At 38.5% G+C, this 24,824-nt stretch overlaps 1 protein-coding gene across 4 annotated transcripts in view; it reads right to left on the reverse strand.

The window, feature by feature from the left end:
- The window catches only part of FBXW11 (F-box and WD repeat domain containing 11), a 74,178-nt gene that overhangs the window by 39,545 nt on the left and 9,809 nt on the right, over window positions 1–24,824 (reverse strand). The window contains exon 3 of one of the 4 annotated variants that reach the window (XM_071758352.1): window positions 17,977–18,078. The exons of 2 other annotated variants lie outside the window; for them this stretch is intronic. In XM_071758352.1, coding sequence (XP_071614453.1) covers window positions 17,977–18,027 — 51 coding nt within the window. In that variant the 5' untranslated portion in view covers window positions 18,028–18,078. Of the gene's footprint in view, window positions 1–17,976; window positions 18,079–23,284; window positions 23,354–24,824 lie in introns of all 4 variants that reach the window. One more of the 4 variants, XM_071758355.1, reaches the window with a different exon arrangement.

A 24,824-nucleotide genomic window follows, 5' to 3' on the forward strand; every position in this document is an offset into this window, starting at 1 on the left:
GAGCCCCAGCAACACAACTGGCCTGCACTTGCAGGTTCTCAATCACAGAATGAGTGGGGTTGGAAAGGACTTCTGTAGATCAGGATCAGCTAGAACAGATTGCAGAGGAACATGTCCAGATGGGTTCTGAATGTCTCCAGAGATGGAGACCCCTCAGCTCCTCTGTGCAGCCTGTTCCAGTGCTCTGTTACCTTCACAGTAAAGAAGTTTTTCATTATGTTTAGGCTGAACCACCTGTGTTCCAGTTTGTGCCCACTGCCCCTTGTCCTGTTGCAGGACACCACTGAGAAGAGTCTGGTCCCATCCTCCTGACACCAGCCCTGTAGGTATAGATAAGCATTGATGAGATCCCCCCTCAGCATCCTCTTCTCCAGGCTAAAAAGACCCAGCTTTCTCAGATTTTCCTTATTTTATTCCTCATGCTCCACTTCCCTCTTCATCTCAAGATTCTGCAAGAAGAGGATTGATTTTTCACCCCCACAACCACAAGAGCCTAGCAGCTTCTCACAGTGGAAGTGTAGCTTCTAAATACTGTCAATTCATCCTGTTTTTTTCCAGAAATTCTTGTGAAGTTGCTCACAGCTCTTGCAAAAGTAGAATGAATATTTCCAACCAGCTGTCACTCCTTAATTAGTTAGCCTGGAATAAGTGCTCATCATCCCCTATTGGGAACAGGAGCAACAGAAAACAGAAGGTGATAACCATGGGCCTAAGAGCAGATGTTTTCCAATTTCCTTATAGTTGTTATAACCCAACTGAATAAAGTTACACTTAGAAAAGCTGTCTTTAGTTTCACTAACAGTAAAACCAGCAGTGGCAGTAAAATTTACAAACTGCTCTACAAGCTGCAGAATTTTAAAAGCTTATTTCTTGAACACTTGCATCCCATATTCCTTGTTTAGTTCTGCAGCAAATTCAAGGTTTCTTTAATCTTTCTGCTCCACGATACCTAAAGTCTTTGGGATTTCTGTAAGATGCAGATAAACATGGCAAACAGGCTCAAAAGTTACATGGGGAGAAAGAGGTACTGACAAAAGACTAATCACCTAGAGCTCATTTCCTTTGGAGGTTATGAAAAGCTTTCAAAATAAAACCAACTATGAATGATCCCCAAAGGCAAACAATTTTTGGTATTGTAAAATTTACATTGTAAAATTTATATTGTAAAATTTATATTGTAAAATTTATATTGTAAAATTTATATTGTAAAATTTATATTGTAAAATTTATATTGTAAAATTTATATTGTAAAATTTATATTGTAAAATTTATATTGTAAAATTTCATAAATCACAGTTTCAATTAAGATCCTTAGATACTTGCTAGCAACTAAAACTGGTGTCTCAAGAATCATAGTTCCATGTATGTATGAGGTTTTATCACACTAGGTGCAAAAGCACCTTAGTTTTCCTGCAATATAAAAGCACTCTGCCTGCAAGGCTCATCCTTTCATCTACGGAAAAAAGCTGCAAATCTTTTCTAGCAGAAATCATTCAAACCTGTACAGGCTCACCAGATTCTGTTAGCTACAGGCAGGTAACATTTGGGTTCGCACTGCGCTGCACGACTCAGGAGCACCTTTAGACTCTGGAGAGAAGCAGCATGGGGCAGCTTTGTTCTGTAACCTAGTTTTAGTCCCAGTATCAGGAGAGCAATTAAAGAAATGTCAGCAGTAATCCTGGGAACTGGGACAACACACAAGGAGCAGCAGTAGTACCTAGTGAACAAGACAACACTGCTGAGTTTCTTCAATGAGAAATTTATTCCCACCAAAGAATGGATTCACAGGATACAAAGCATGGGTGGACAAAACTAGACAATAACTGTGCTACCTTGGGTAAAAAGAACAGCAGTCTTCCATTATTATGGTTTTTGCCTATAATGAAAGGGAAAGTAACAGAAAACAAGAACTTCTAGTTCTCAGTACCCCTAAGACTACACCAGTAATAGTCACCTAGGTTAAGGACAAAGGTTTATAATCTAATTTTTTACTAAATATCCACTCACTGGAAAAGAGATCAAGAGATTTCAGTTTAAATTACTAATCAAAACAGATCAGCTAAACAGGCTCTAATTTCCTTTAACAAATCACATCTGACTTTGGAAAAGCTGAAAAAAATGATAAAAACTAATACATACTTGGGTATCGTGAAGTCAAATACTGCAGATTAAGCTGGAGCTCTGGATACTGGAATTGCCTTCTGAAACCAGTTCTGCCAGCACAGGGCTTGCTGAAGGTATTAATTACACATTCACCCAGTGAAGGAGAGGAACTCGCCATCCTCTGGGACAACTGGGCCACATCAGTGAGGAAGCAAGCTGGGTAACCATCTTTATCCTCACTAAAAGCAAGGAGCATGTGTCCCACAGCTTCCTGCTTTTAATATAGGCAGAACTCCCCAAGTGGTTTAAAGCATTTCTAAATGAATGCAAGCCTCTCCCTTAGGATGTTGTGGTCACCATTTTCTAATCCAGGAATCTGTTTAACAATGTTTATTAACAACATTTTGATACTTGATCACGGATAGGAGGAGATTTTCTTCTTTTAACTACCAAGAGACTCAATAAAAATATACCGTTGCACAAACACTAAAAGAATTCAGAGAATCTCTAATTTAAACTCCATGAGATGTGAATCAACTTTTCTCACAAAAAGGACCAAATCCCTAAAGTATCACACATCCCCCAAAATTTGTATATACCGGCCTGCAAAAAGATGCAAAAATGCTACAGTGCTTGTAAGTGCCAGGTCAGAACCGGGTGGACACTGCCAAAGTGTGTTTATCTCAAGCACTGCACAAATTAATCACTCAAAACGTCTTCAGAAGCATAGCCATAGGCTAGATACAGAAGAAAGGCACAAAAGATGGCCCTATCAAAGGAATAAGCATAAAAAGGTATGGCCAGCTATTCAAATCTGGGCACTAAAGATGTTTGACTTGACAAAAGCCACACCAATGACAACATACCTCCAGCTATGGGTCTAACCTCACTCAAGTTGCCTATGGGTTCTTTGCAATATTTCCCCATTCATTTTTGCAGTAATGTACTGAGTTGACCATTTTTTTTTTGCAGGCAGAGAAAACAAACAAACAAACAAAGAAACAAAAACTTTGAGAAAAGTAGAAAATGGAGCCCACAGCCAAATGGTTTTTCAAAAAAAGAGCTTCCGAAAATATCTGATGGTAGATAAATTCAACCCACTGCCCACAGTCACTATAAAGCACTTTGTAAACAAAGCTCTAAGGTTCATCAAGTTAAATTTGATTTAGTTTTAGGTATTCCTGTAAGGAGTAATAGTTGGACTAGATCAACCTTGTGGTTCAGTTCCAATTGGAGATACTTTAAAATTCTAATTTGAAAGTTAACACTGCTGACCATGGACATGTCTATATTTGATATTTGTGTTTGAAATTGCTTTTTCAGCTTAAATTAAACTATTTAAATAAGCATTAGGGACCTGTACAAATTAAGCTCAGTACACTACATTTTTTACCTAGCTAACCTATTCTCCCAGTTGCCTGGTTTTATTTTAGCATAGTTATTGCTGGAAGTTCAAAGAAAAATATACTTGAAATACTAAAGGAATCTACCAAGATCCAACAGCTGAAGTCAAAATTAGAAAAAAAAAACCAAACTCAGTTGAAAAAGAATGCATCATTTTTATTTGGCCTCTAATTAACCATGAAGAAATATAGAAGCAGAGAGGGTAAATTCTGTACCAGCAGTTAGGCAGTTTGTATTTAGTTTCTAAAACACACAGTCTGACCACAAGTTGTAGATGTGATGTTTTTAAAAGAGACCTAATGCTCCTGCATACCCAACTTGACAACTCTCAAGGATCTACTTTTAGGGAAGTTTTGTCCAGATCAGTAAATAACCCAAAAATCAGCAGTTGTGTGCCCCATCTCTCTGCTGAGAGAAAGAAAATCTCAAATCATGCTTCATCTAAATGTTCCAGAACAGTTTTGGAGGTTTAAAAGAATACAAGCAGGCACTACACAGGTTATCTTGTATACTTTGATGACTGGCAGTTGGTATCACTATTTTAGTCTTCACCTTACCCTCATTACAAAATTAACTTGCTGATCCTCTGTGAATACATAACCGTGCATCTCATAATACTCAGTTTATGTCTGACTTACCATGAAGATAATCTCAGAAGTCAGATCAAGGTGGGCTGTGCCTACAGAGGACTAAACTACATAACTGGTTTTCAAAATTAAATTACACACAAAATCGATCAGCAGTTCACTGTTACTATTCTAATCCAGTTCCACAAAACACTAAGCAAAGGCTCTGACTTTTGGTGATGGCACCTCCTTTTCACAGGCAGCTGCATGCACAAACTGCAGTCTGGAACTACCCAGCAGAGGAGTTAATTCGATAATTAACACCCCATCCTGCAAAGCACAACTGCTGAATCACCCTGCTGGCTTTTACAACTTCAGAAATAGTGTAATACAGATTCTCATAAAGATTACTATTTTTTAAAAAAAACAAATATTCCCTGATTAAAGCAGCAGTCAATTTAGGATGTTAATAAACAAAAGTGCTACTCCTGTCCAAGTCACAGGCTGTTTTCCAACATGCCTGTATTTCCACTCAGCAAACTGATATCACTAGAAAAAAACCCACATAATTACAGCAGTCCCAAGAGACATCAAGTGTTTTCCGCAGCAGGTATAGTTTCTAAAATTAGATGGGGAGGACGCTTCTGACCCATCAGCCAATTCAAGTTCTCTCTCTCTCTTTTTATTATTAAAAAAAAATGTAATAGTTTATTAATTCTTAGGGGCAGATTTACCTCAACAGGTACAACAGGATCACATCTAACACAATCCTTGCGTAACTGTTCCAAACACACCCCAACCTCATTTAATTTTCTGAGTGGCTGGAGTAGAGTCAGTAATCAAAACCTGCTTGTAGCCATCCTATATTAATATGTTGTATTTACAAGGACAATGAGGACTGAATTGTGTAATTGTAGCAATTTGATGACTCATCCCTGCACCATTCTGCACACGGAAGCATCAGGGCTTGCAAAACTTGCACACCATGCGAACTATTTTGCTGAACAGAAATATACTGAGCCCCAAATATGTATTTTAAAATCTTTTTCTCTACACCTGCCCCTCAAAACTAAAAGTACCAGATCTATGCAGAATAGTACCAGATTTATGCAGAATCAGCTTACAAAAAAAAAAAAAAAAAAAAAAATATACCAACCCCCAAAGAGTTTTAAATTCAGCTAGGCAAGGTTTGAGGGTATATGAAGCCTTGCTGGAACATTTTCCACAGTGCCTACTTGCTCAAGCTGGCAGCTGAAAAAATTATAATCAATAATATAATAAAGGTAATTTTAAAAATCTTAGGTTGTGAAAGAGCATCAAGGAGTCAAGGAGTAAGGGGCAGGCAACAAATCTTACTGCAATGCTCTACCTGACGCTTACTGATCATGTTTTACTTTAAATGAAAAGTGCTTTTATTTTCTAACAGCAGCCCTTTTCCAGCCTAATTGGAGGTTTAATTATACCTTCAGATTCCAAGTGTTGCTTGATTTTCAGCTGTTTAGAGTCCATGTCTTTAACCATATGGTCACTCAGCCTTTCTTGGCAGATCCTGGGTGTGTGCAGCATTCCAGCCAGCAATGCACTTTCTATTCCAGAGCAGAAGAGACTCGATACTTAAGTGGGATGTTAAAGCACTCATCTCTCTTATGGCTGCAATAGCTTTTCCTGAAACATCTTTGAATTAATTTTCACAACTCTAGGGTACAAAAACCCCAAAAGAGAAATACGTTCTTCATGCAAATAATAATTTAAATAGTGAAACATTTACATCAGAAACACGGTTATGACAAACTGGCTGTAAAAATAAATACAGATAGCAGGAGCAAGGTACTGGTTTTGGGTTTTTGTTTTTAACTGAGAAGTTACTTCTGTGTCTCAGCTACAGTTACTATTAGTGGTTTTGCATCATCAATTTATTTTTTTTTGTATAATGAGAACACTAAGTAATATTTACTATCTTAGAAATTGTTTTAATACCTAGTAAAGAGCCTCTTCAGCTTTTATTTCCCATATTAAAAAACTAACGCATTACACTGGGCAAAACACTGGCTCAATATTATAACAACTTTTCCACTTTCTAGAGCGGATCCAAAAAAACCTCCTCACATTCACTTGTAAAAGGAAAAAAAAATATTTAGAAAGCTGCTTTTCGTTGCTGACTGATGAAGTTAGTACACCTATCAGAACCACTTTAACCCAGGAATTCAAGCACACAGACAGCAACTGACTTCAAGGACTCTCTGAGCAGCCAGGACACTGTAGAGCTCACTGGTGCATCCCTCCAACACACTACTTCTACACCCACGTTTCCAAGCCCTAAACCAACTCGCACATACCTCCTACAAGCCAAGTAGTTCCTATGGAGCATCATTTCCAAAAGTGTTTGCACTGTTTGGACACACCAAGCCAGGTGCAAGGCAAAATTCAAATTACAGCTCACACTGTGCAGTGCTGCAGATGAAGTGCATTTTGCTCTGTTCATGGGTAAACACAAGGCAGAAAATGCACCACTCTCCCCTACACAATTAATAACCCTTTAACAGTATTGCAGATTAAAAGTAGGGTAAGTAACATCTCAGAAGCAAATTTCAGGCTGAGCTAGTAATTAGAGGACTTGAGATTCATCAAAAATATATTAGCCTATGTTAAGAGCAACTTGGCTGCCTGCTGCAAAGTTAAAATTCCCTGAGGGGAATTTAGGTTCAGATGTCTCCTACTGGCTCCACGGACACCAACTACTCCAAATGTAGTTACTTCAATGTGCCTGAAGAGTGGAACAACCCTCAAGAGGAAGGTGTCCAAAAAACTGGATGAAGGACAGGACATGAGCAAGATCAGAAATACTAATCCAGATCATTAAACCACTTTGTCAAAACCTTATCAGTTTTTTCCTTCCATTCACTGCTGCTTAACACATCCACTGGCTCTTACGAACTTTTTCTTGCCCTAGGATGTAGAAAAGATCTGCAGCTCTTTCACCCTGGAGCAAAAGAATCCAACAGACAGAAGGAAGAGATGCAGCTTGAGAAAACTGGCTGAGCAACAAACACAAACATCACATAGCAAAGCACACATAAGTGAAGAGTTATTTAAATGTAAGTAAGTCCAAATAACTACAAGCCCACAGTCACAAATTTACTCACATTAAGTACTAAAACACTAGGACTTGGGAAGCAAAAGCAGCTCTAAGTTTCAATTACACATTCAACACCTTTCTCCAAGCACACCTATGTATTTTATCAAATTTTTCTAAGAGTAGATTGTGGCACTTTTTTGTTTGCATCCCTCCTTGCTTTCCCTGGTCACGGGAACTACAGCAGAATTTATTCTCATTCTTATGGTTTTGCTCTACTCCAAGGGTCAGCAAAACTTCAACCAGATTTTGAGGGTGTTTCTATTTAAACTTTTACAGAAAAAAAGTTTAAAAAGGTTACTCAGAAACATTGAGGAGTCTGAAATAACCCTCAGTTACTTGTCTTTTGTGAAACAGGAGGTGTATGTACACAAAAGAAATACAAAAAACCAGTAGCCACCACAATGAAAAATTCCATGAAACTGAAGGCTAAAACAAGTCATCTTCTCCAAAACAGAACCTCACGCTGCTCTAAGTCCATTTTTTTTCTCCAAAGATGCATGGCAACGTATTCCACATCTGGCAACGCATTAAAAACTGCATCAACCCACCAAAACTATTCAGGAAATCCTAATCACTCATTAATTGTCTGAAACACAATATTTTGCTTATACACAATTTGTGCTTTTGTCATTCCTGATATCCAAGCAACCAAAAACCCGGAAAAAAACTTTATCTCAAAAAAAAAAAAAAAACCCAAAAAGGTGGCAGACTAACTTCAGCTAAAGAGAAAAGCCTTAAAAATCTTCAGTAGTATGAGATGTGAAAAGAATTCCCAAATAATTTTCTTTCAATTGCCCAATCAGCCTTGCCTGTGGTTAGGCAGACACTCTGCTTTTGAGTGCTTATTTTATCTAAGTATTAAAAAGAACATGCAATTGCATACTTTAGATTTCAGATTATTTATATAGTAGATGACTAAATGCTCCTGACCTAAGGCCAGTACCACTTCTCCCCGTACAGCTTCAGAATACAGTTAATACAAAAGGCAAATCATCATAAGACTCTACAGAAAAGGATTTGAGAACAGGAGGAACAGTTCTCCAATGTTTTAGGTTCCTCTTTTCGGGAGATTATTTTTAAATCTGTATCACATCATTGACTTGCTTTACATTATAGCACACCAGCTCATAGTGGTGTAAATGGAAGGTGGTAAATGGGGAAACAGCTGAAACCAACGTGTTATGCAACAAAGCCCTGAAACCAGAGCTGTGACCACCCCAGCGTGCCAGCAATCATCTCCCCACTGTCTGCAGGCAGTTGGATTTGATGTCACTTCAATACAAAAACTATGTTTCAGTATGAAAAACATGTTTCTTCCACTTCTTAACAAAAGGACAGCATTAAACAAAGTGCCAGCTACGGTTTTTGTGGCCTGATGGGGAATCTGAAATGACTTTTGCTTCTGACAAGCTGCTCTGAAAGCAAACTTTGAAGTTAGAAGGGCTCAAAAAGAATTTAATAGATACTGCAGGGCAATATAAAAGTCTCTACAGTAGAATTATGACAATCACTTAGCAGCAGGCATCCTGCATTTGTACTGCTCAGGTACTGAATTCAAAACCATTTGGCCTCTTTTCCCAAAACACATACTAACACACAAGCTCGGCACTTTCAGATTACATTTGTTATAACAATCTGAGCTTACATGTACAAAATTACACATGCATTCCCATAACATTAGGGTATATATTTTTGGGGGGGTTCTACATGCCCTGAAATAATTCCCTAGTTCAAATACCTTCAAAAGCAGAAAAAAGTACTCTTATTTTCAAAGATAAATCTGAACGTGCACTCAAGCCCTTCAATCGTATATACAATTTTCAAGCTATCAACTTTAAAGATATCAAAAAAGTGATTTTTCAAATGGGCCATTTAACTCTTAGCTACCGAGTATCTCATATAAAGAGAACCTTTAATCCATTGTCAGTAATATAGGCTTTTTAATTATTTCTTGGTTTTACAATTTTCTGTCATTTGCCCCTGTACTCAGCGCTGGTGAGGCCACACCTCGAGTCCTGTGTCCAGTTCTGGGCCCCTCAGCTCAGGAAAGATATCAAGGTCCTGGAACAGGTCCAAAGGAGGGCAACCAGGATGGTGAAAGGATTCAAGCACAGATCCTATGAGGAGAGGCTGAGGGACCTGGGGCTGTTCAGCCTGGAGAAGAGGAGGCTCAGAGGAGACCTCATCACTCTCTACAACTCCCTGAAAGGAGGTTGTAGCCAGGTGGGGTTGGGCTCTTTTCCCAGGCAACTCTCAGCAAGACAAGAGGGCACAAGAGGTCTCAAGTTGTGCTGGGGGAGGTTTAGGTTGGACATTAGAAAGAATTTCTTTACTGAGAGGGTGATCAGACATTGGAATGGGCTGCGCCGGGAAGTGGTGGATTCTCCGTCCCTGGAGATATTTAAAAAGAGACTGGATGTGGCACTCAGTGCCATGGTCTGGTAACTGCAGCGATAGTGGATCAAGGGTTGGACTTGATGATCTCTGAGGTCCCTTCCAACCCAGACAGTTCTATGATTCTATGATTTAAACTTCTCTTTAAACTTTTCCCTAATCCCTTCGGCACAATAATACTTATCAGTTACAACAACCAAATTCCTTGACAGGAATTTTTCAATTCTGAGTCTTTGTCCAAGAAAAACAGCTCAAGTGCTGAATGATGTTTGCATTCATACACTTTATAGTACATATTTAGATACAGTTTCTTCATTCAAGAACAAAACTGTGAAACAGATACAAAAAAAACAGGCTTAACAGTGTTAATTTGACTAATCCCTAAAGTCTGTCCTAATAATTGTATCAAAAATCATGTGTGAATTTGAGTAATGAGACAAACAGGTAGAATTAAACGGCAAAGAGTTCAGCTCTTTGCTTTTAGGGTCTCTGAAAACACCAGAACAAAGTCACTGCACATGGTTCAATGATTACAACCTAAGTGAAAAGTCTGGGACAATAAAGTCAATGCTAAAGCTTCTGAAGTATCTGTAAAATCCATACATCTGAAGCACTGGGAGCCCACTCTGTGCCATCACGTAATGCCTTTCCATAGCTGGCCTTTGCAAAAATGACTGTTTTGACATAGAAAGATTATGCAAAAGAATAAAAAGTTCTGGTTTCCATCCTTCTCTGCTGTACCACTTCTTCTAAACCTGACAGATGGGTATTGGTAAAATTTGTTCAGTTCTGCTGCTGGCTTTGACTCTTATGCTTCCTTCAACTACCCTTGACTCCAATACCTCCTTTGATGTATTTGGGTTCTACCACTATCTCAAAGAACCACAAAACCCAAACCACAGATGTGAAGACTGTCACAGTCTTGAAGACTTATGGAACAACTCACCGGATGATACTAAAGGAAGTTGAGGGAAACACAGGAGTGGTCTGACTGCTAAGCACCCCAGGAGCTTTTCACACTGAAAGAATAAATGTCCTTATGATAATGACTCTTAAGAGTAGAATTATTATTATTTCAGCAAAATCATTACTAACACTGGTACCAAGACCACTGCTTAACTCCTGATAAGCAAGGGATCTGATCCTCCTGCCTGGACATTTCTGAGAAGTTGTCCACCAGTGCTGTGTGAAGATACTGCACAAACATAATTTCGACCTTCATGGGAAATATTTCATTATATTTTTCTCTTTCCTTGAAAATTCTTCCCTGGAAAATTGACCAAACACCTGCAGGGAAGAGGATTATATGAAATATAGCTGGAATAGACTACCTTGAGTTTCCTTCCCCTCTCCTGCGAAAAATTTCACTCTCCCAGCAGAAGCAGGCAAAGAGCGATGCAAGTTACCTAGAACATTTCTTTGCACCACAATAGGCTCAAAAAGCAAAAAAACCCTCACTTTTCCAAAAGTGGTTGAGAAAACACAAACACTAAAGTGTGGCCAACAACATCTCCCCACTCAAAGACAGTTTTCTGCAGATGCATCCTTAGAGCTATGAGGAGAAACAGCACTTTTCTGAAGAACATAAATTTATGCTTGGAATGATGCTCATCTGCTGCAGCTAGCTGCAACGGATCTGGATTTACCAAGGCAAGGTCTGGTATCTTGTGTTAAAAGATGAATCCACCACCAAAAAATGTACTTGCCTCCTGAGGAAAATATCCTTCCCAGTCTGAGAGAGAACAGATTGTGATCTCTAAATGGCACAAGAAAGAAACACTAGTAAAAGGTAGGCCAGCAAGTCACCCAAAGGAATTAGGAGCAGGTATCTAACTAAGCTCCTGTTCCTTTTTTTACCTTTGGAAGTCCCTTCTGCAGCAGACAGCAGCTTAATGAAATAACAAGAGGGGGTGGTATCACCAATTCCTCTTATCTCTACCATAAAGGTTACTGATAGGTAAATCACTAACTTGTGAATATCAGCAACTTTTGATGCGAAGACTGAAGTGAGAGAACTGCCCACAGGCTAACAGCCGCTGACAAGGTAACTTGAAAAGCTGTTCAGGAAGAGAAGCTCCTGAAAGGAGTCACTCCTCTGTTCTGGCAAGCTTGCAGTTTGGGGATGAAAGGTGTCATACTTTGGGCTCTCTACAACCTGTGATGAAAACAATGTGGTTCAAGCAGCCCCCCCGAAGCAGGCAGGTCAGCTGGGGGTCGGCAGCACTCACACAGCCCCTTTCTGGAGTGGCTTTCCCTCCCAGCCCAACACCATTTGCCATACACTTACCACAGCCCAGGGCCAACAGGGCCCAACAGCCACAGAGACTGCTGCCTGTCGGGGAAAAATCAGGAACCAAAATTCACTGAGCTTTACACCATTTGAGAGTCTTCTGACATCAGGGAGCACACTGCTGCTCCTCAGCTAAGGATGTTAAAGGGGAAGAGCTCTGGTTTGTAGCTCAACACCAGCTCGCTGGCTTAAGTTTAATCCAGGAAGGAACTGCTCTGTTCTACTTGAAAATAAACAATATGAATTGACCCAGTAAAGAGAAGGTCTCTCTTTTTGTCCCTCAGAAGGAACAGGCTCAGTTAATAATTAAAGTCATAAAACTGAAAGTACTTGGACACATAAAGGATGATTGGAAAAAGTGCTGAGAGTAACACTTTCCTTCAGGTAATAAATCATGCTTAAATAAAAACAAACAATCCCTGCATTTCACATTTACTTATCATGTTGGTGTCCAGACCTAGCAACAAGCCCTGGCCACTCCAGCAGGAAGCACCCTGCCAAGCTGCTGGCACCACAAGAGGCTGCAGCCAGAGCCCTGTCTGGCTGTTGGGACACCACTCCTGGAATACAATCCGGAGCTTGGAAACTCCAGTACAAGAAATATGCTGGGATACTGGAGTGGGCTCTGGCAGAGATCACCAGGATGGTTGGGCACTGGGGCAGAAGGAAAAAAAAATTAAAAAGGGTAAAATTCAATGCTATTCAAACTGCTATTAATTTGAGAGGAGACTCCAGCTTCAGCCAGAAGCAGCAACAATGCTGGGAAGCACTGCTGTTGATTCACTGAGGGAAAAATGGGCATTTTTACATCAAATCTCTAAACAGGGAAATTCAGGCCATTATCACAAAATGCTATCAGGCCTACTGAAAGCTATGTTTAATTGCCTCTGACATACTATGCTTAGTTTTAATACTTTCTGTCTCAGAAAGAAGTCTGTTTAAAACAGAGACAAGCAAAAATATTTCAGATATCGAAGAGAACACTGTTCATTTAAAGAAAAGGAACCAAATCTGCACTTCTTCTTAATGGACCTGTTGGATTGCTTACAAAAAGAAATGGTAACAGTTCCAGTGTTTTGAGGCAAAGCACCAGAAAACTTGCCAAACAGTATTTGTAAATTACTTCAAACCTAACAGAAGAAGCAAAGCAGTTGTCTGGCTACAACTCATTTTAAGAGCTGCATAGAAGAATAACATTTTCAAAAGGACATAGACTACAGAGAGACAGCCTATTCATCACCTTCCTATTTGTGATTTCATGCATCTTTAGCAGAATGCATCTACTGCACTCCTTGTCATTTTAAGGATCCTGCATCACATCTCATGCCTGAACATTTACTGGGAAAAAAAGATGAAGTTTTCATGTAAATATATTAGAATTCCAGAATTCTCCAAGCAGAATTTTCTCCAACTATAGTTTCCATTGTGGTACTTCCTTCTGGTACCTGAATAGAAACGCAACCAACAGAAGCTCAAAATTAGTAAAGAATAACAAGCAGAAGCTTCAGCAAGTCAGTGCTATATTGTATGTTATCAACAAATAGAAAGATAAACTTCCTTCTTTGTAGCTCATTTCAGCTGTCATAGCACTGACATTCCTTATTGCTAACGAATCATTTCCTTTGCAAGGAATGCTATTGTAAGGAATAAATGTTAAAACCATAATGTTTCAGGACTCCACTTGCCAATGGCAAATAATCTGCAAGCTCTTCAGAACAGTAATAAATTATGAAATGGCCAGTTCAAAAGGCTTTTAAGACCATGTATTTGTGAAGACAGATTCCAGCTGCAGAGAGTAAATCAATACACTCATGTCTTTATCTCTAAGGAGGAATGACACTGGCAAGAACTAAGTCAGTGTCACCTTCATACCACTTGTCCACCGGGACACATGATGTAAGAATGAAAATGTAGATCAAGGAAAACCTAGAGAGCTGGACATCCCAATGTGCAGGAGTCAAGGATCAAGGATGCTATCACAAGAGGGTGGCTATCACAAGACTCCAGACCACTGGGCAAACGGGCCAGGAAGTGTCAGGGTGGCTTCAAGGCTGAGAAAGCCACTAAGGCTATTTCAAGATCTGTCCCCTGGAGGAACAAGGTGACTTCTCATGCTGGAAGCTCTGGAAGTCAGAAGTTTATTGTTTCTGTAGTAAATCAGTGTGCTGATAAAACTTCCAAGCTACCTAACTGACTCATGAACAGAAAAGGGAGAGGAGGATAGTACATACAATTAAGCTGAAAATGTTAAGGATAATAAGTGGAAAAGTGTAGGAAAAACCCAATCTGGGGGGGAGGGGTCTAAATAAACAAGAAAAAACTAAGCAGAGTTAAGGAAGAGAGCTACAATGACCTCTTTTAAAAAAAATCAAGGAAAAGTGTAACGGAATAAAAAGGAGAAGGAGTTGGTTGAGCAGTATTTGATTACTAGGGTAATTTCCTTCCATTTATCTAATGATTTATTCCCCAAGCATTATCACAACCTACATTATGCAATAATTCAAAGTGCTGTTTGAGTACTTATCTTCTGCTGCTTAATGATTAGTTTTCAGTTCACACTGCCCATGTTTACTCACAGAACTCAGAGCAGTAGCCATTTCTCAGCTTGCCAGCACTGTCCAAGCTACTTCCCAAATCAGCATGACAAAATATGTTCAAGACCACTGCAATGCTTCATGAAGATGAAGATCCTATCCAGACAGTTGCATTACATAACTGCTAACAGAACCAGTTTCACTAAACATCTAAATAAGAGATCAGTGTGCTCCAAGTCTTGCAGTTGAATCCATATCAAAGACAGAATGAAAAAAGTCGCTATTTGAATACATAATGCTCATAATGGTAAGCTCCTTGGCACAAAAATATTATTAAAGGTACTTAAATAGTTAAAAATAAGGCCTCAGAATGTATAACTGTTTCAAGTATTATGAGCTGCATTTGGTGTATGCTTTTCAATTTAACAATAGGAAGTGATAAGAAGTTCCAAGCATTTTCCTTCCAAACAATATAAATTAGGCTGGAACTCAGAATAGATGAGAGCAAACTTCTCCAAACTTCTCATCTCCATTCACTAACAGCCCACAGCATGCAGGAGTATTTCTTCAGTAAACTACAGGAACTATGGAGGTATTTTACTGTGTGAGAAAAAGCACAGAATCCAAAACCAGGCTAATTGTGGAGAACTGTAACATTACCTCCAATCTACTGGCATCAGAGCATATTAGCTTAGATATTACAGCTTTTTCTGAGAAGAGCCTAGTTAGGTTTTATGGTTGTTAACATTATGGAAAGGCAAGAGCAAACTCTAAATTCTTCTTTCTTCTTTAGACTGATCGTAGATTACTCCTGAAGCCTAAATGTTTGAAAAAGCACCAAGACTGAGTAAGAGATTCTTGAAGAAATGCCACAAGGCTCCAGATTTAAGACTAGGTTTTTTTTCCCCTCCTTCTATTTTACTCACTGATTACTCTATACATACAAACAGGTAAGTGATAAAACTCCCAGAAAACTTCTGTGAATCACTGAAAGGCTCTGAACTTTACTTTTTAAACTTCCTATTAACTACCATTATGCTGAGTGTGTGCTCCAGAACAAAGATCTCCTGGTACAGGTGCCCTACCAGTTCTTACATGTGGGCTTATAGATCGAGGGGAAGTCATGGTGCCAAAATTTATAAAACTGGGAGAAGCAGCCAGTGCCACTTTCACATGCAAGTTCCCTTTTGGCCATCACTGAATAACACATCTGAAAGGAGAATCTTTTTTTTAAAAAAAAATATATATCTCCCATAAATGCTTTTAAAAGACTCAAAACATTTTACTTCTAATTGTGATTCTAAAAAGAAATCCCCATATTTAAGAAAACAATTTTTTTTAAAAAAAACACAATTAAAATCCAAAAAGCTCTCTCTGCATCTTACCAAGTAGCATAACTGGTAGGCATCTGCAGAGGACAGTTCCATCCCTGTTGCTCTCTAAATAAGCCATCAGGAGGGTGCAGCCAGCAGAAATGCATAAGCCCTGCAACAGGCGGAGGGATGAAACACTCGAGTGAAATCCCTCCTCAGTAACTCCTCAAGTGCAACAGGCTGAACACACAAAATTGGTTTTTTCCACACAACAAGCTCCCAACAGCTTCAAAGCAACCCTACCAGCCTGAGCAACATGGTTGTCCTTGCACTAACAGACTCCCCCACTAACATTTTCTAACAGCTGCTAATATTATATAGTTTAAAATGTTCTGGGGTTGTTAAATTCTACAGGTACATGGAGCAAAAATTCTACAAAAATTAACTAGTACTTAAATCCAGTTTTCATGAAACCTGGCAGATCTGTAACAACTGCTGAAAACAACTCAGGTTTGAGAAATCTTTCAGAGTGACACATCCTGACATAACAGCTGCATTAGCCCTGGTTTTAATTATATATGACACCACATCTGTGTGATAAGAGGCTTCCAAAAACCTTGCGTCTAAAGCACTATGTTGATGAACAAACTGGGTTGTATTTCATCCAGCAATCCGTATTTCCAACAGAAGTTTGCAATTCAATGTATACTCTATCAACTGATCTACTGCTAAGCTTGGTCTGAGCCCTCACCTGCTCTGTTTGCAGTAAACTACTATGTACCTACTGATAGACACTGTAAAACAGAAAGGAAAAATGTGTTCATAATAGGTTTACTATTATTTTAATTGAATATTTAGGGGATTTTTTTCTGTTTGTTAACAAAAAGTTTAGTTGGGGGAATAAAACTTAATAATTTGCCATGGTGTGCTAAGGGATGAGAAATTTCTAGAGACCTGATTTATAAGCAACTTGGGCAGCCACAAAGTTCCCAGATCCATCATTAAGGAGTCCTTGCCACTCCCAAACCAGGTATTTGCAGAGATGCATGCCTTGCCTGCAGTAGGGAACCTGAGCTTGTTAAGAAGCCCAAAACTGCTAAGCAAAATTGCTCCTACCCTGAAACTCAAAATCTGTCAGAACTCAAGTGACAACATTCTGCAGGAGAGAGGTTTTAAAATAAAATAAATTTAGATAAATAAATAAAATGGTTGCTCTCCAAGGCAATACATTCATGTGACCCAGTGTCTGATCTCCAAGGACTGACTGCAAACAAAACTCAATTTGTTGCTTGCATTCACAGACAAAAAAAAGAAGCAACCTAAGTATCGGTTTTGTACACATGAAAGACTGAACACTGAATAGCGCTACTATGTTATAAAAGATACTAATAATAGTTAAATGATAGTTATTGTCTGCCAAAAATGTTACATTCAGAAACACTTCAGGAAGTGCCATCCAGTTACTACACGTTCTGTATTTTCTTTCCAATGCAAATACCCCGGAAGTTCAAAATTGTTAATTGGCATCAAAATGTCCCTCTTCATTGCTTTCAATCCCTCCCAAACCAGCAAAGAAACAGCAGATATTCCCCACCTATAAATTACACAGGCTCAGCTTCAACAGCTTACTAGAAGAAAACCAACAGAGAACTTCAGATTTAGTGATCTTTGCAGAGCAAGTCCCCATCCCTTGTTCTTCACTTTTAAAAAGTTAAGAAACTAAATTAACAGAGTAACCAACCCAGAGAGCTCCAGGACTCCATGCTGACTATTCTGCATTCAAGTGTGCCCAGCAAAGCGGACTGGAAAGCTATAACCAGGACCACACTTAAAGAGAAAATAAAACGCTTGTCCCTGCTAAATTCAGTCAGACGGATATTACAGGCTGGTCATTCATTGCAATTTAAGAGAAACAGCAAAGCTCATTATGTTATTTTTTTAAAAAATTAAATGAGAAAGCAAAACATAGCAGGCAACATGCACAACTATGCTACTTATATCACAACTTCAGTAAACAGGCAATAACACAAAAGCTCATCACCCCCCACAAGAGCCTGCTATTAGGAAAGCCCTCTTAATGTTCACTCCTACAATGCAGTTAAAGTAGAAGATTTCAGAAAAGGATGCACAAAAAACATTTAGCAGACTTAACAATTTGATAAAACAGAGTCCTGAGAGTTTAACAAATGTTCAACAGCATACGCATAACATTTACAACAAGAAAGAAGAAAGGCACCTGGAGACATCTGACACTGGGCATGCTCTGCAGGCATCTCAGTGCGCACATGCTCTCTACCAGGTTGGAGCAGCCTAGCCACAAAGACCTTGGCACAGAACACTGCAGGGTGACAAAAAGGAAGGAAGAGAAGAAGCAGTTAGATGCCACAAAAAAATCACTCAAGGCAGGCAACTCATTAGTATGTTAACGTGGGTACTTATCTATGTTATTTCTACATTAATAACAAGGTTAGTAGCCAAGGGTAAAATAACAACTGAAGATCCTTTTCAGAAAATAAGCCATCCCTCTGTCCTAGCAAGGATAATGAGCCAATTTGCCTCATTTGAAACCTCTTGGCTTTAGTGCCCAGCTGAACATTTTAACTTATTAGCAAGAGTATAGATTTGTTACAGTTTGGGTCCATCAGCACACTGCTCTCGATAAGGGAGGGAAGATGCCCTACTCAGCAAACTCGCCTGGCTGTAATTGCTTGTAAGGTTTTTACTTTTGCAGTCCCCCTTGGAGAACCCAAGTGCAGGAGCTTCTCATTAGGGTGGCGAGTCTTGAGACCACAACCTGGAGGGATTTCAGTAATTGAGATTTGGCATCCTGCACTTTTCTCAAACAATTTGTGCCTATTTAATGTGACAGCAAAGCCAACATCAACTTCTGAGGTTATGCTCCATGTACTGGGACAATGACAAAACCAAAAAAATGTGTTTTTAAAGAGGAACACTATGTAGCTAGGTTCAAATTGTAAGACCAAATTCTGCTTAGTCAAGATGCACAGTACAGATTAAACAGGTTATTGGGGAAAAACGTTTGTGTTGAGAGTATCCTAAAGCCAAATTATACCCTAACTACATTTGTTATTTGTAGTAACATCACCCAAGGCAGAAGAACCAAGCTTAACTACCAGACTCCACATTGCTGACACTAGAAATGACAAAAAGTTTGGAAATCCTTTTTTTTTTTTTTTCTGCAGATGAAGAGATCTGATGCAGACAGACTCCCCAAACTTTTTATAGCTCCATGATATTATTTCACAATTCCTTTTAAGGACAGAATAGTACATCCACTATAATCATCAGATAAAGTTAGGAAAGGGGATCCAATTTATCAAGCAGTGCACAAACCCGGCTCTAAAATCTGGCACAGACTTTGCTTTCAGTCTTTTTCACACAGGCTTGCAATTTAGTTATAACAAACACCAGATCTTTTAAAGAAAAATCTCACACAGTTCAGAGTTGAAAGTGGAAAGAGGTGAAGACTCAGGGAAAGCAGGTCTTATGCCAGTAGTGAGAGGAAAGAGGGAGCCCAGAGCAACTGAAGAGGTTAAAAACATCCTTTGGTTTTGCTTTATATCTTATTAATATAACAAAAAAATCCTAATGTTTTCATCTCCAAGCTAAGAAGATAAATGAAAGCAAAAACAGGAGAAGAACGATCCCAGCAGCACCAAAACACACTGGAATTCTCCTTTTCTCCAGCAGGAGTGTTGAAATTCTATACAGATGTTCTATGCTATGTACTTGTGTGATGAGTGGGTGCATATACCTTATGTACAGAGGCAAAAATAAACAATTTCTGCTATATTGTACTATTCTTCCTTCAATATATATATAAAGATCACTAATATACTAATAAAAGTTTCTTGTTTAAAGTTAAGAGAAATGTTCATTTAGCCATCAAATAATCAGTCCCATGTATCTAATAATTACTTTGATATGTTATATCCGGTGTGTCCTCACACAAACACTGGAAACTTAATTCCCTGATTTGTTCTGAGAGAGTCCACCACTGACATTAGGGAAACCTCAACTTCCATGAGCCACCAAAAAAAGATTTCTACATTTTTCAAGAGATACAGGATGCGCTGTTCAATTCCACTGATCATGATACTGAAGATGCAGGATGCTATACAAACCATTTACAGCTCTGCTTCATAACAAGAGTCTATAAATCAAGAAACTTTCTTCCTAATCTGTTCCATTATTTAATCTTATTAGGCACAACATGTAAATGGCATTACCATAACACTGCAAAACTGAAATTCAGTGCATTGCTGCAGGTATTTATGCACTTTAAAGATATGCACCCAGTAAAAATTCCAGTTTTGCTCATGTCACTTGGTAAAAATAATTAATAAGAAAAGTAACAAACTTCTTTCATAAGATTTTCAGATAAGATGTACAAAACTGTGTGTATAATGTGTACAAAGAATCTACACCTATAGGAGTCCACAAACTACAAGCTGAAAATCATTGGTTTAGTTCCCTAGACTGGCTTTTGTTTTAGGAACTACTCTACCTAAATAAGCTGAATTTTAGGAACACGAAAAATTTGGGTAACTTGAGAAAAACTTTTTATTTTATTTCAAAATACACTGGGCACAGAGGACATTTCTATGCCAAGTTCACACCACACAAAAACCTTCTTTTAGTATTATGAAACTCTGAATAAAAGGATTTATAAAAATCATTGGCCAATGAGCTGCAGCAATGATATTGCACAATACTACAGATTAAATATTGCATTCTAGTTCACACTAAAAGAGGAATGTGCAAATATTTGTGTGTTTCACAGACATGTTATTACTTGACCCTGAATGCATAAGAACTGTCATAAAACCCCCATAATAGTGTATGTTACTAAAGATTTAATTTTTACCTAACAGGAGCCTGAACTGGGGCTTTCCCTTCATCAGGATTCCAGGGAGTTGCAGCATTGCTTACTAAATTTTGGGAAAGGCAAAATGCCCCTGCCCAAAGAGCACACTACTAAATGCACAGATAAACCAGGGTCAACAGAACCATGCAGGCTAAGATAAGGCAAATCAAAACTCAAATTTTAGGGAACCAACTCACTGAAATGCAGAGCTTTCATTGACTCACATGGCTTCAAATGATGTCAAAATAAAGACCAACAGAAAAACTGTCATTGTGATCTTTTTGATGCCCCATGACTGTAATTCTGTTCACAAAGAACTCCTGTGGTGATCCAGCCTCAGGAATTATATTTCAAGATTTAGGTTTAAATGTTAACTCTCAAATTTCAGCAACCCATGCAAATTCAAGCATTTGCATTCAAAACTAAATTTGCAGTAGTTTCAATAAGAAAGGACTATGCTTCAATATATTTAAATGCTAGAGACTAAGAGCTTCCTATATTAACAGTAAAGCATGCAGCAGTGTTCTTCCAATAAATCTGCTTTTGTAGGTGGTAACTTTTAGGACAGAGGCAGCAGAAAAAAGCCCAACTTATCACCTCCTGAACAATACGAAATTTGCATTCACCTTGTACTTCACATGGGTGTGCAGTAAAATGTCCAGGAATCGTTTGTTTCAGTGCACCTGAAATTAAGAGTTATGTCTGAACAGCAATCCTCACACTTTCTTCTCCGTATTAAAAAAAGAAGTCATATTTCACCCATTTAAGGTAAAATTTAAGGAACCAAAATTTATTGGTGTGTTTACAATTTGGGAAATCCTGTTCTTAAGTCAAAAAGATCCTTGCTTTTGTAAATCAGTTTCTAGTTCGAAAAAAGATTGGTGAGGGGAGGTATTTTGGAATTTCAAAGAAAAATACAGCAAAACAAGCGAAGGAGCTAATTTACTCTACTTCATTAAGAAGTGCTACTAATTAAATGAATTCATGCTTCCTTCAATAACTTTTTGCTTATGCAGTTTATTACAAAATGAAATTGCAAGTAAGAACCTAGCAAATAATTAAAGTTTACAAATACTCAAGTCTGAAATGCTTTTCCCAACTTTCCTGTGACAACAAACCAGCTCCCTCAGTGAAGTTACTTCATGTTCTGGATGTCCACAGGGCTACAAATAAAGATCTGGACTGGCAAAAAAAGGTACAACGAAAAGGTGCAACCTCCATTCTGAATCTTCTTCAGGTTTAGCTACAAGAAACCCAGAGGCTATTCAACACTGGTAATTTAATGTTTACTTTCCTTTGATATAGGCACGGACTGCCAGAACTGATACTTCTTTGTTTCCGTTAGCACTTAATATTGATACATTCATGGGGTAACTGCTGTTACGTGGATCACTCTCCATGGCTGGGAATGACAGGCTCAGCTCCCAGCAGCTCAGATTTAATCCTGAAAAAGGGATATTCTGAAAAGCAAAACTAAGACTTAAGGACAGCCTGATGGTTTATGGAAACTATATGGTCCTAAAGTCAAATATAATATCAAGCTCAGATCTTAGTTTCTCTAAAAATCATCATTAATCACAATAAGACAGAAAAAATATAATGCAATAACACTGTTCAAAGGCCTTCAGCATTATTTTACACTCAGCAGTGGATAGTTACCAACTACTCAGCAAACTCCATCCCCTTTTGCTATGTGGAATCCCATCCAGATCTTACCTGGTGTTTTACCTTAAGGGATTAATTCAAAACAGTGACAAGCAGAACAGTGTTGAACCAACCAGATATGGGAACAAGTATTCTGAATATTTGCAAAAGGTGGACAATTGTTAAGGTGTATTCTTAAGTGTGACTGCTTAACTGGAAATCAAGTGTGGGGCATGCAGGCAACACGAACACACGTGTTCCACAAGTGACAGCCTGGCTTGGCATGGCAACACAGGCACTATGCTGCACGTTTTGGCTCAACATTGAATATCTTTGCTGAGGTACTTGAAAACAAGAAACAATTAACATCAGACCAACAGAAGTTTTGTAAAACTCTCCCTGTTCTCATTTCAAAACCAAGTTGTCCCTTGAGAGGTGCAGTGTATTCACATGCTCTATTCAAGCTTGTTGCAATAAGTGCCATCACACCACTACCTTTTCCATATCCAAAATGCAATCTCACATCCAGTCTTGAGCATCTGATTTGGAAGGCTGTTTGGGTAGAATTCATTCACCAGGCTTCCCAAATCCATGAAGCTTTACATGCGTGTTCCAGCATTCTGCTTCAATTTAAGTAAGGCAAAAAATTTCTCTTAGGAGTAATGACTCTTCCATTTGTCCTCAGACCAAATATAAATGCAGACGTGAATTTCTAAGAAACAAGAGTAGCAAACTTATTTTACCTTGTAAAATGTTTTGAACTACTCTTTTCTTTTTACCAGATCATTCAAGAAAAATAAGTAACCGATAGCTGAGTCACACTTGCATCAGAAAAAAAATCTATTTAGCTAAATGATTGCCACCCAAAATAAAAATTGTTCAACATCCTTCCAACAGCCACTCAAGATCTGCACATAAGCTTCTTGCATGTGGGTAAGAACACTGAGGAAAGAAGAAAATTTAAAGCAAGACAAAGGGAAAAATCACTTATCAGATAAATTCTCCTCATTACCACACAGTTCTTCTAGACAGAACAAGGAATTCACAGAAGGGTGATGGATAACGCAGTCCCACTCTGCTCCTGAAGATCAAAATACGCGTTTGCTATAACAAAGCGAATGCTACAAAAGGAATATGGGTTCAGTGCAGAAAAGATTAAATGCTTTCTTTGAATATAACAACAATCTTCCCCATTATTGTTTATTCATCAGGATGAACGAGGTTCAGTGTATCATTTTCAAGAACAATACCCTAATACATTTATGTAATTCACTCTGAATGTGAACTGAAATCATCTAGAGTTTCCAAAACACACAGTATTTAGATTAACCCTTGCTTTCTTCATGTACATACATCTCAAATCCAGCAGTTTTGAGTGTCCAGAAGCGTGACATTCCTTTCTGGATTAATATATCCTATGCTGCATTAAAAAAGGGCCTTTTTAAAAGAATAACAGCTTTCCTATGTTCTGACACAGCAGGAACAGAGGTGTTACAGACATCTACAGACAGCAGCACACCTGATCACAGTAAATTATAACTGGGGGAAAAAATAACAACACTAAAAAGAGCCCTAGCATTACCAATTGAAATAGTAAAAAACTAAGTTTAAACACTTAGAAAAACATGCCTGAAACTCCTCAAAGATGTTAAAAGTTGTCTTAAACTCTTTTCTGTTTTAAGTTTTTTAAGGATGAGGCCTAACAGAATCTAAAAATAATAGCCCGTGTAAAAATTCAGTACAGCCAAGGCAGCAGACACAGCAACTTGATGAGTTTCAATGTGTATGGAGTCTGGGCTCAGCACATAATAAAACACTGGCTTCACATTCAGGGCTTGTACATCCGATGCTCTGGAGGAATGCTTACATAGCCTTTGATAGCTGTCTTACAGTTTACTTTTTGAAGTGCAAGACTCAAAACTTGGACAAGAACTAAGCCTCCACCCTTGCACTAAAAGCGCAACTTCACTTTAGTGTTGCCTTTGATAGGACTGTCTCATGTTTCAAAAAGTGAAGCAATATTAAATATCAGGGATCTTAATCAGCAGGAGTACATATTATGCTTCCCCTCTTTTCCCCACCTCAGTGTGTTTTGAATTATTTCCTCTTTTCAGTTTTCATCATTAAAGATTCACTTCTGCCTCCCCAGCCTCTCAGTTTAGAAAAAGGCACACCCTGAACAGTGGCTGTTCTACGGGAAGATGTTATTTTGCAGTGTTAACTCCAAGGTGAGTCTGACTGGTACATAGAACAAATGCAATTTGATATTAGACAAGACTGCAAGAAATGTGTCAGACTGAAGTTAATGAGTATTACCCTTAGATTTTTCCCTCAGATTTTTTTGTTGTTGTAATTTTAGAGAACTGTACTAACAAAGCATGCCCAAGGCTAATCCACCCTAACCAAATAAAATTCAAGTACTCAAAGAAATCAGACCAGGAAACAGCAGCACCCTGCACACAAATAATTCATTATACACATCTTCATCAATTCAAGTATAATTTTTTACACAGAATACCATGCCAACAAAACAAACACAGAGCTAAAACAAT

This window comes from Heliangelus exortis, chromosome 15 (assembly GCF_036169615.1).
Source record: "Heliangelus exortis chromosome 15, bHelExo1.hap1, whole genome shotgun sequence".
NCBI lineage: Eukaryota > Metazoa > Chordata > Aves > Apodiformes > Trochilidae > Heliangelus > Heliangelus exortis.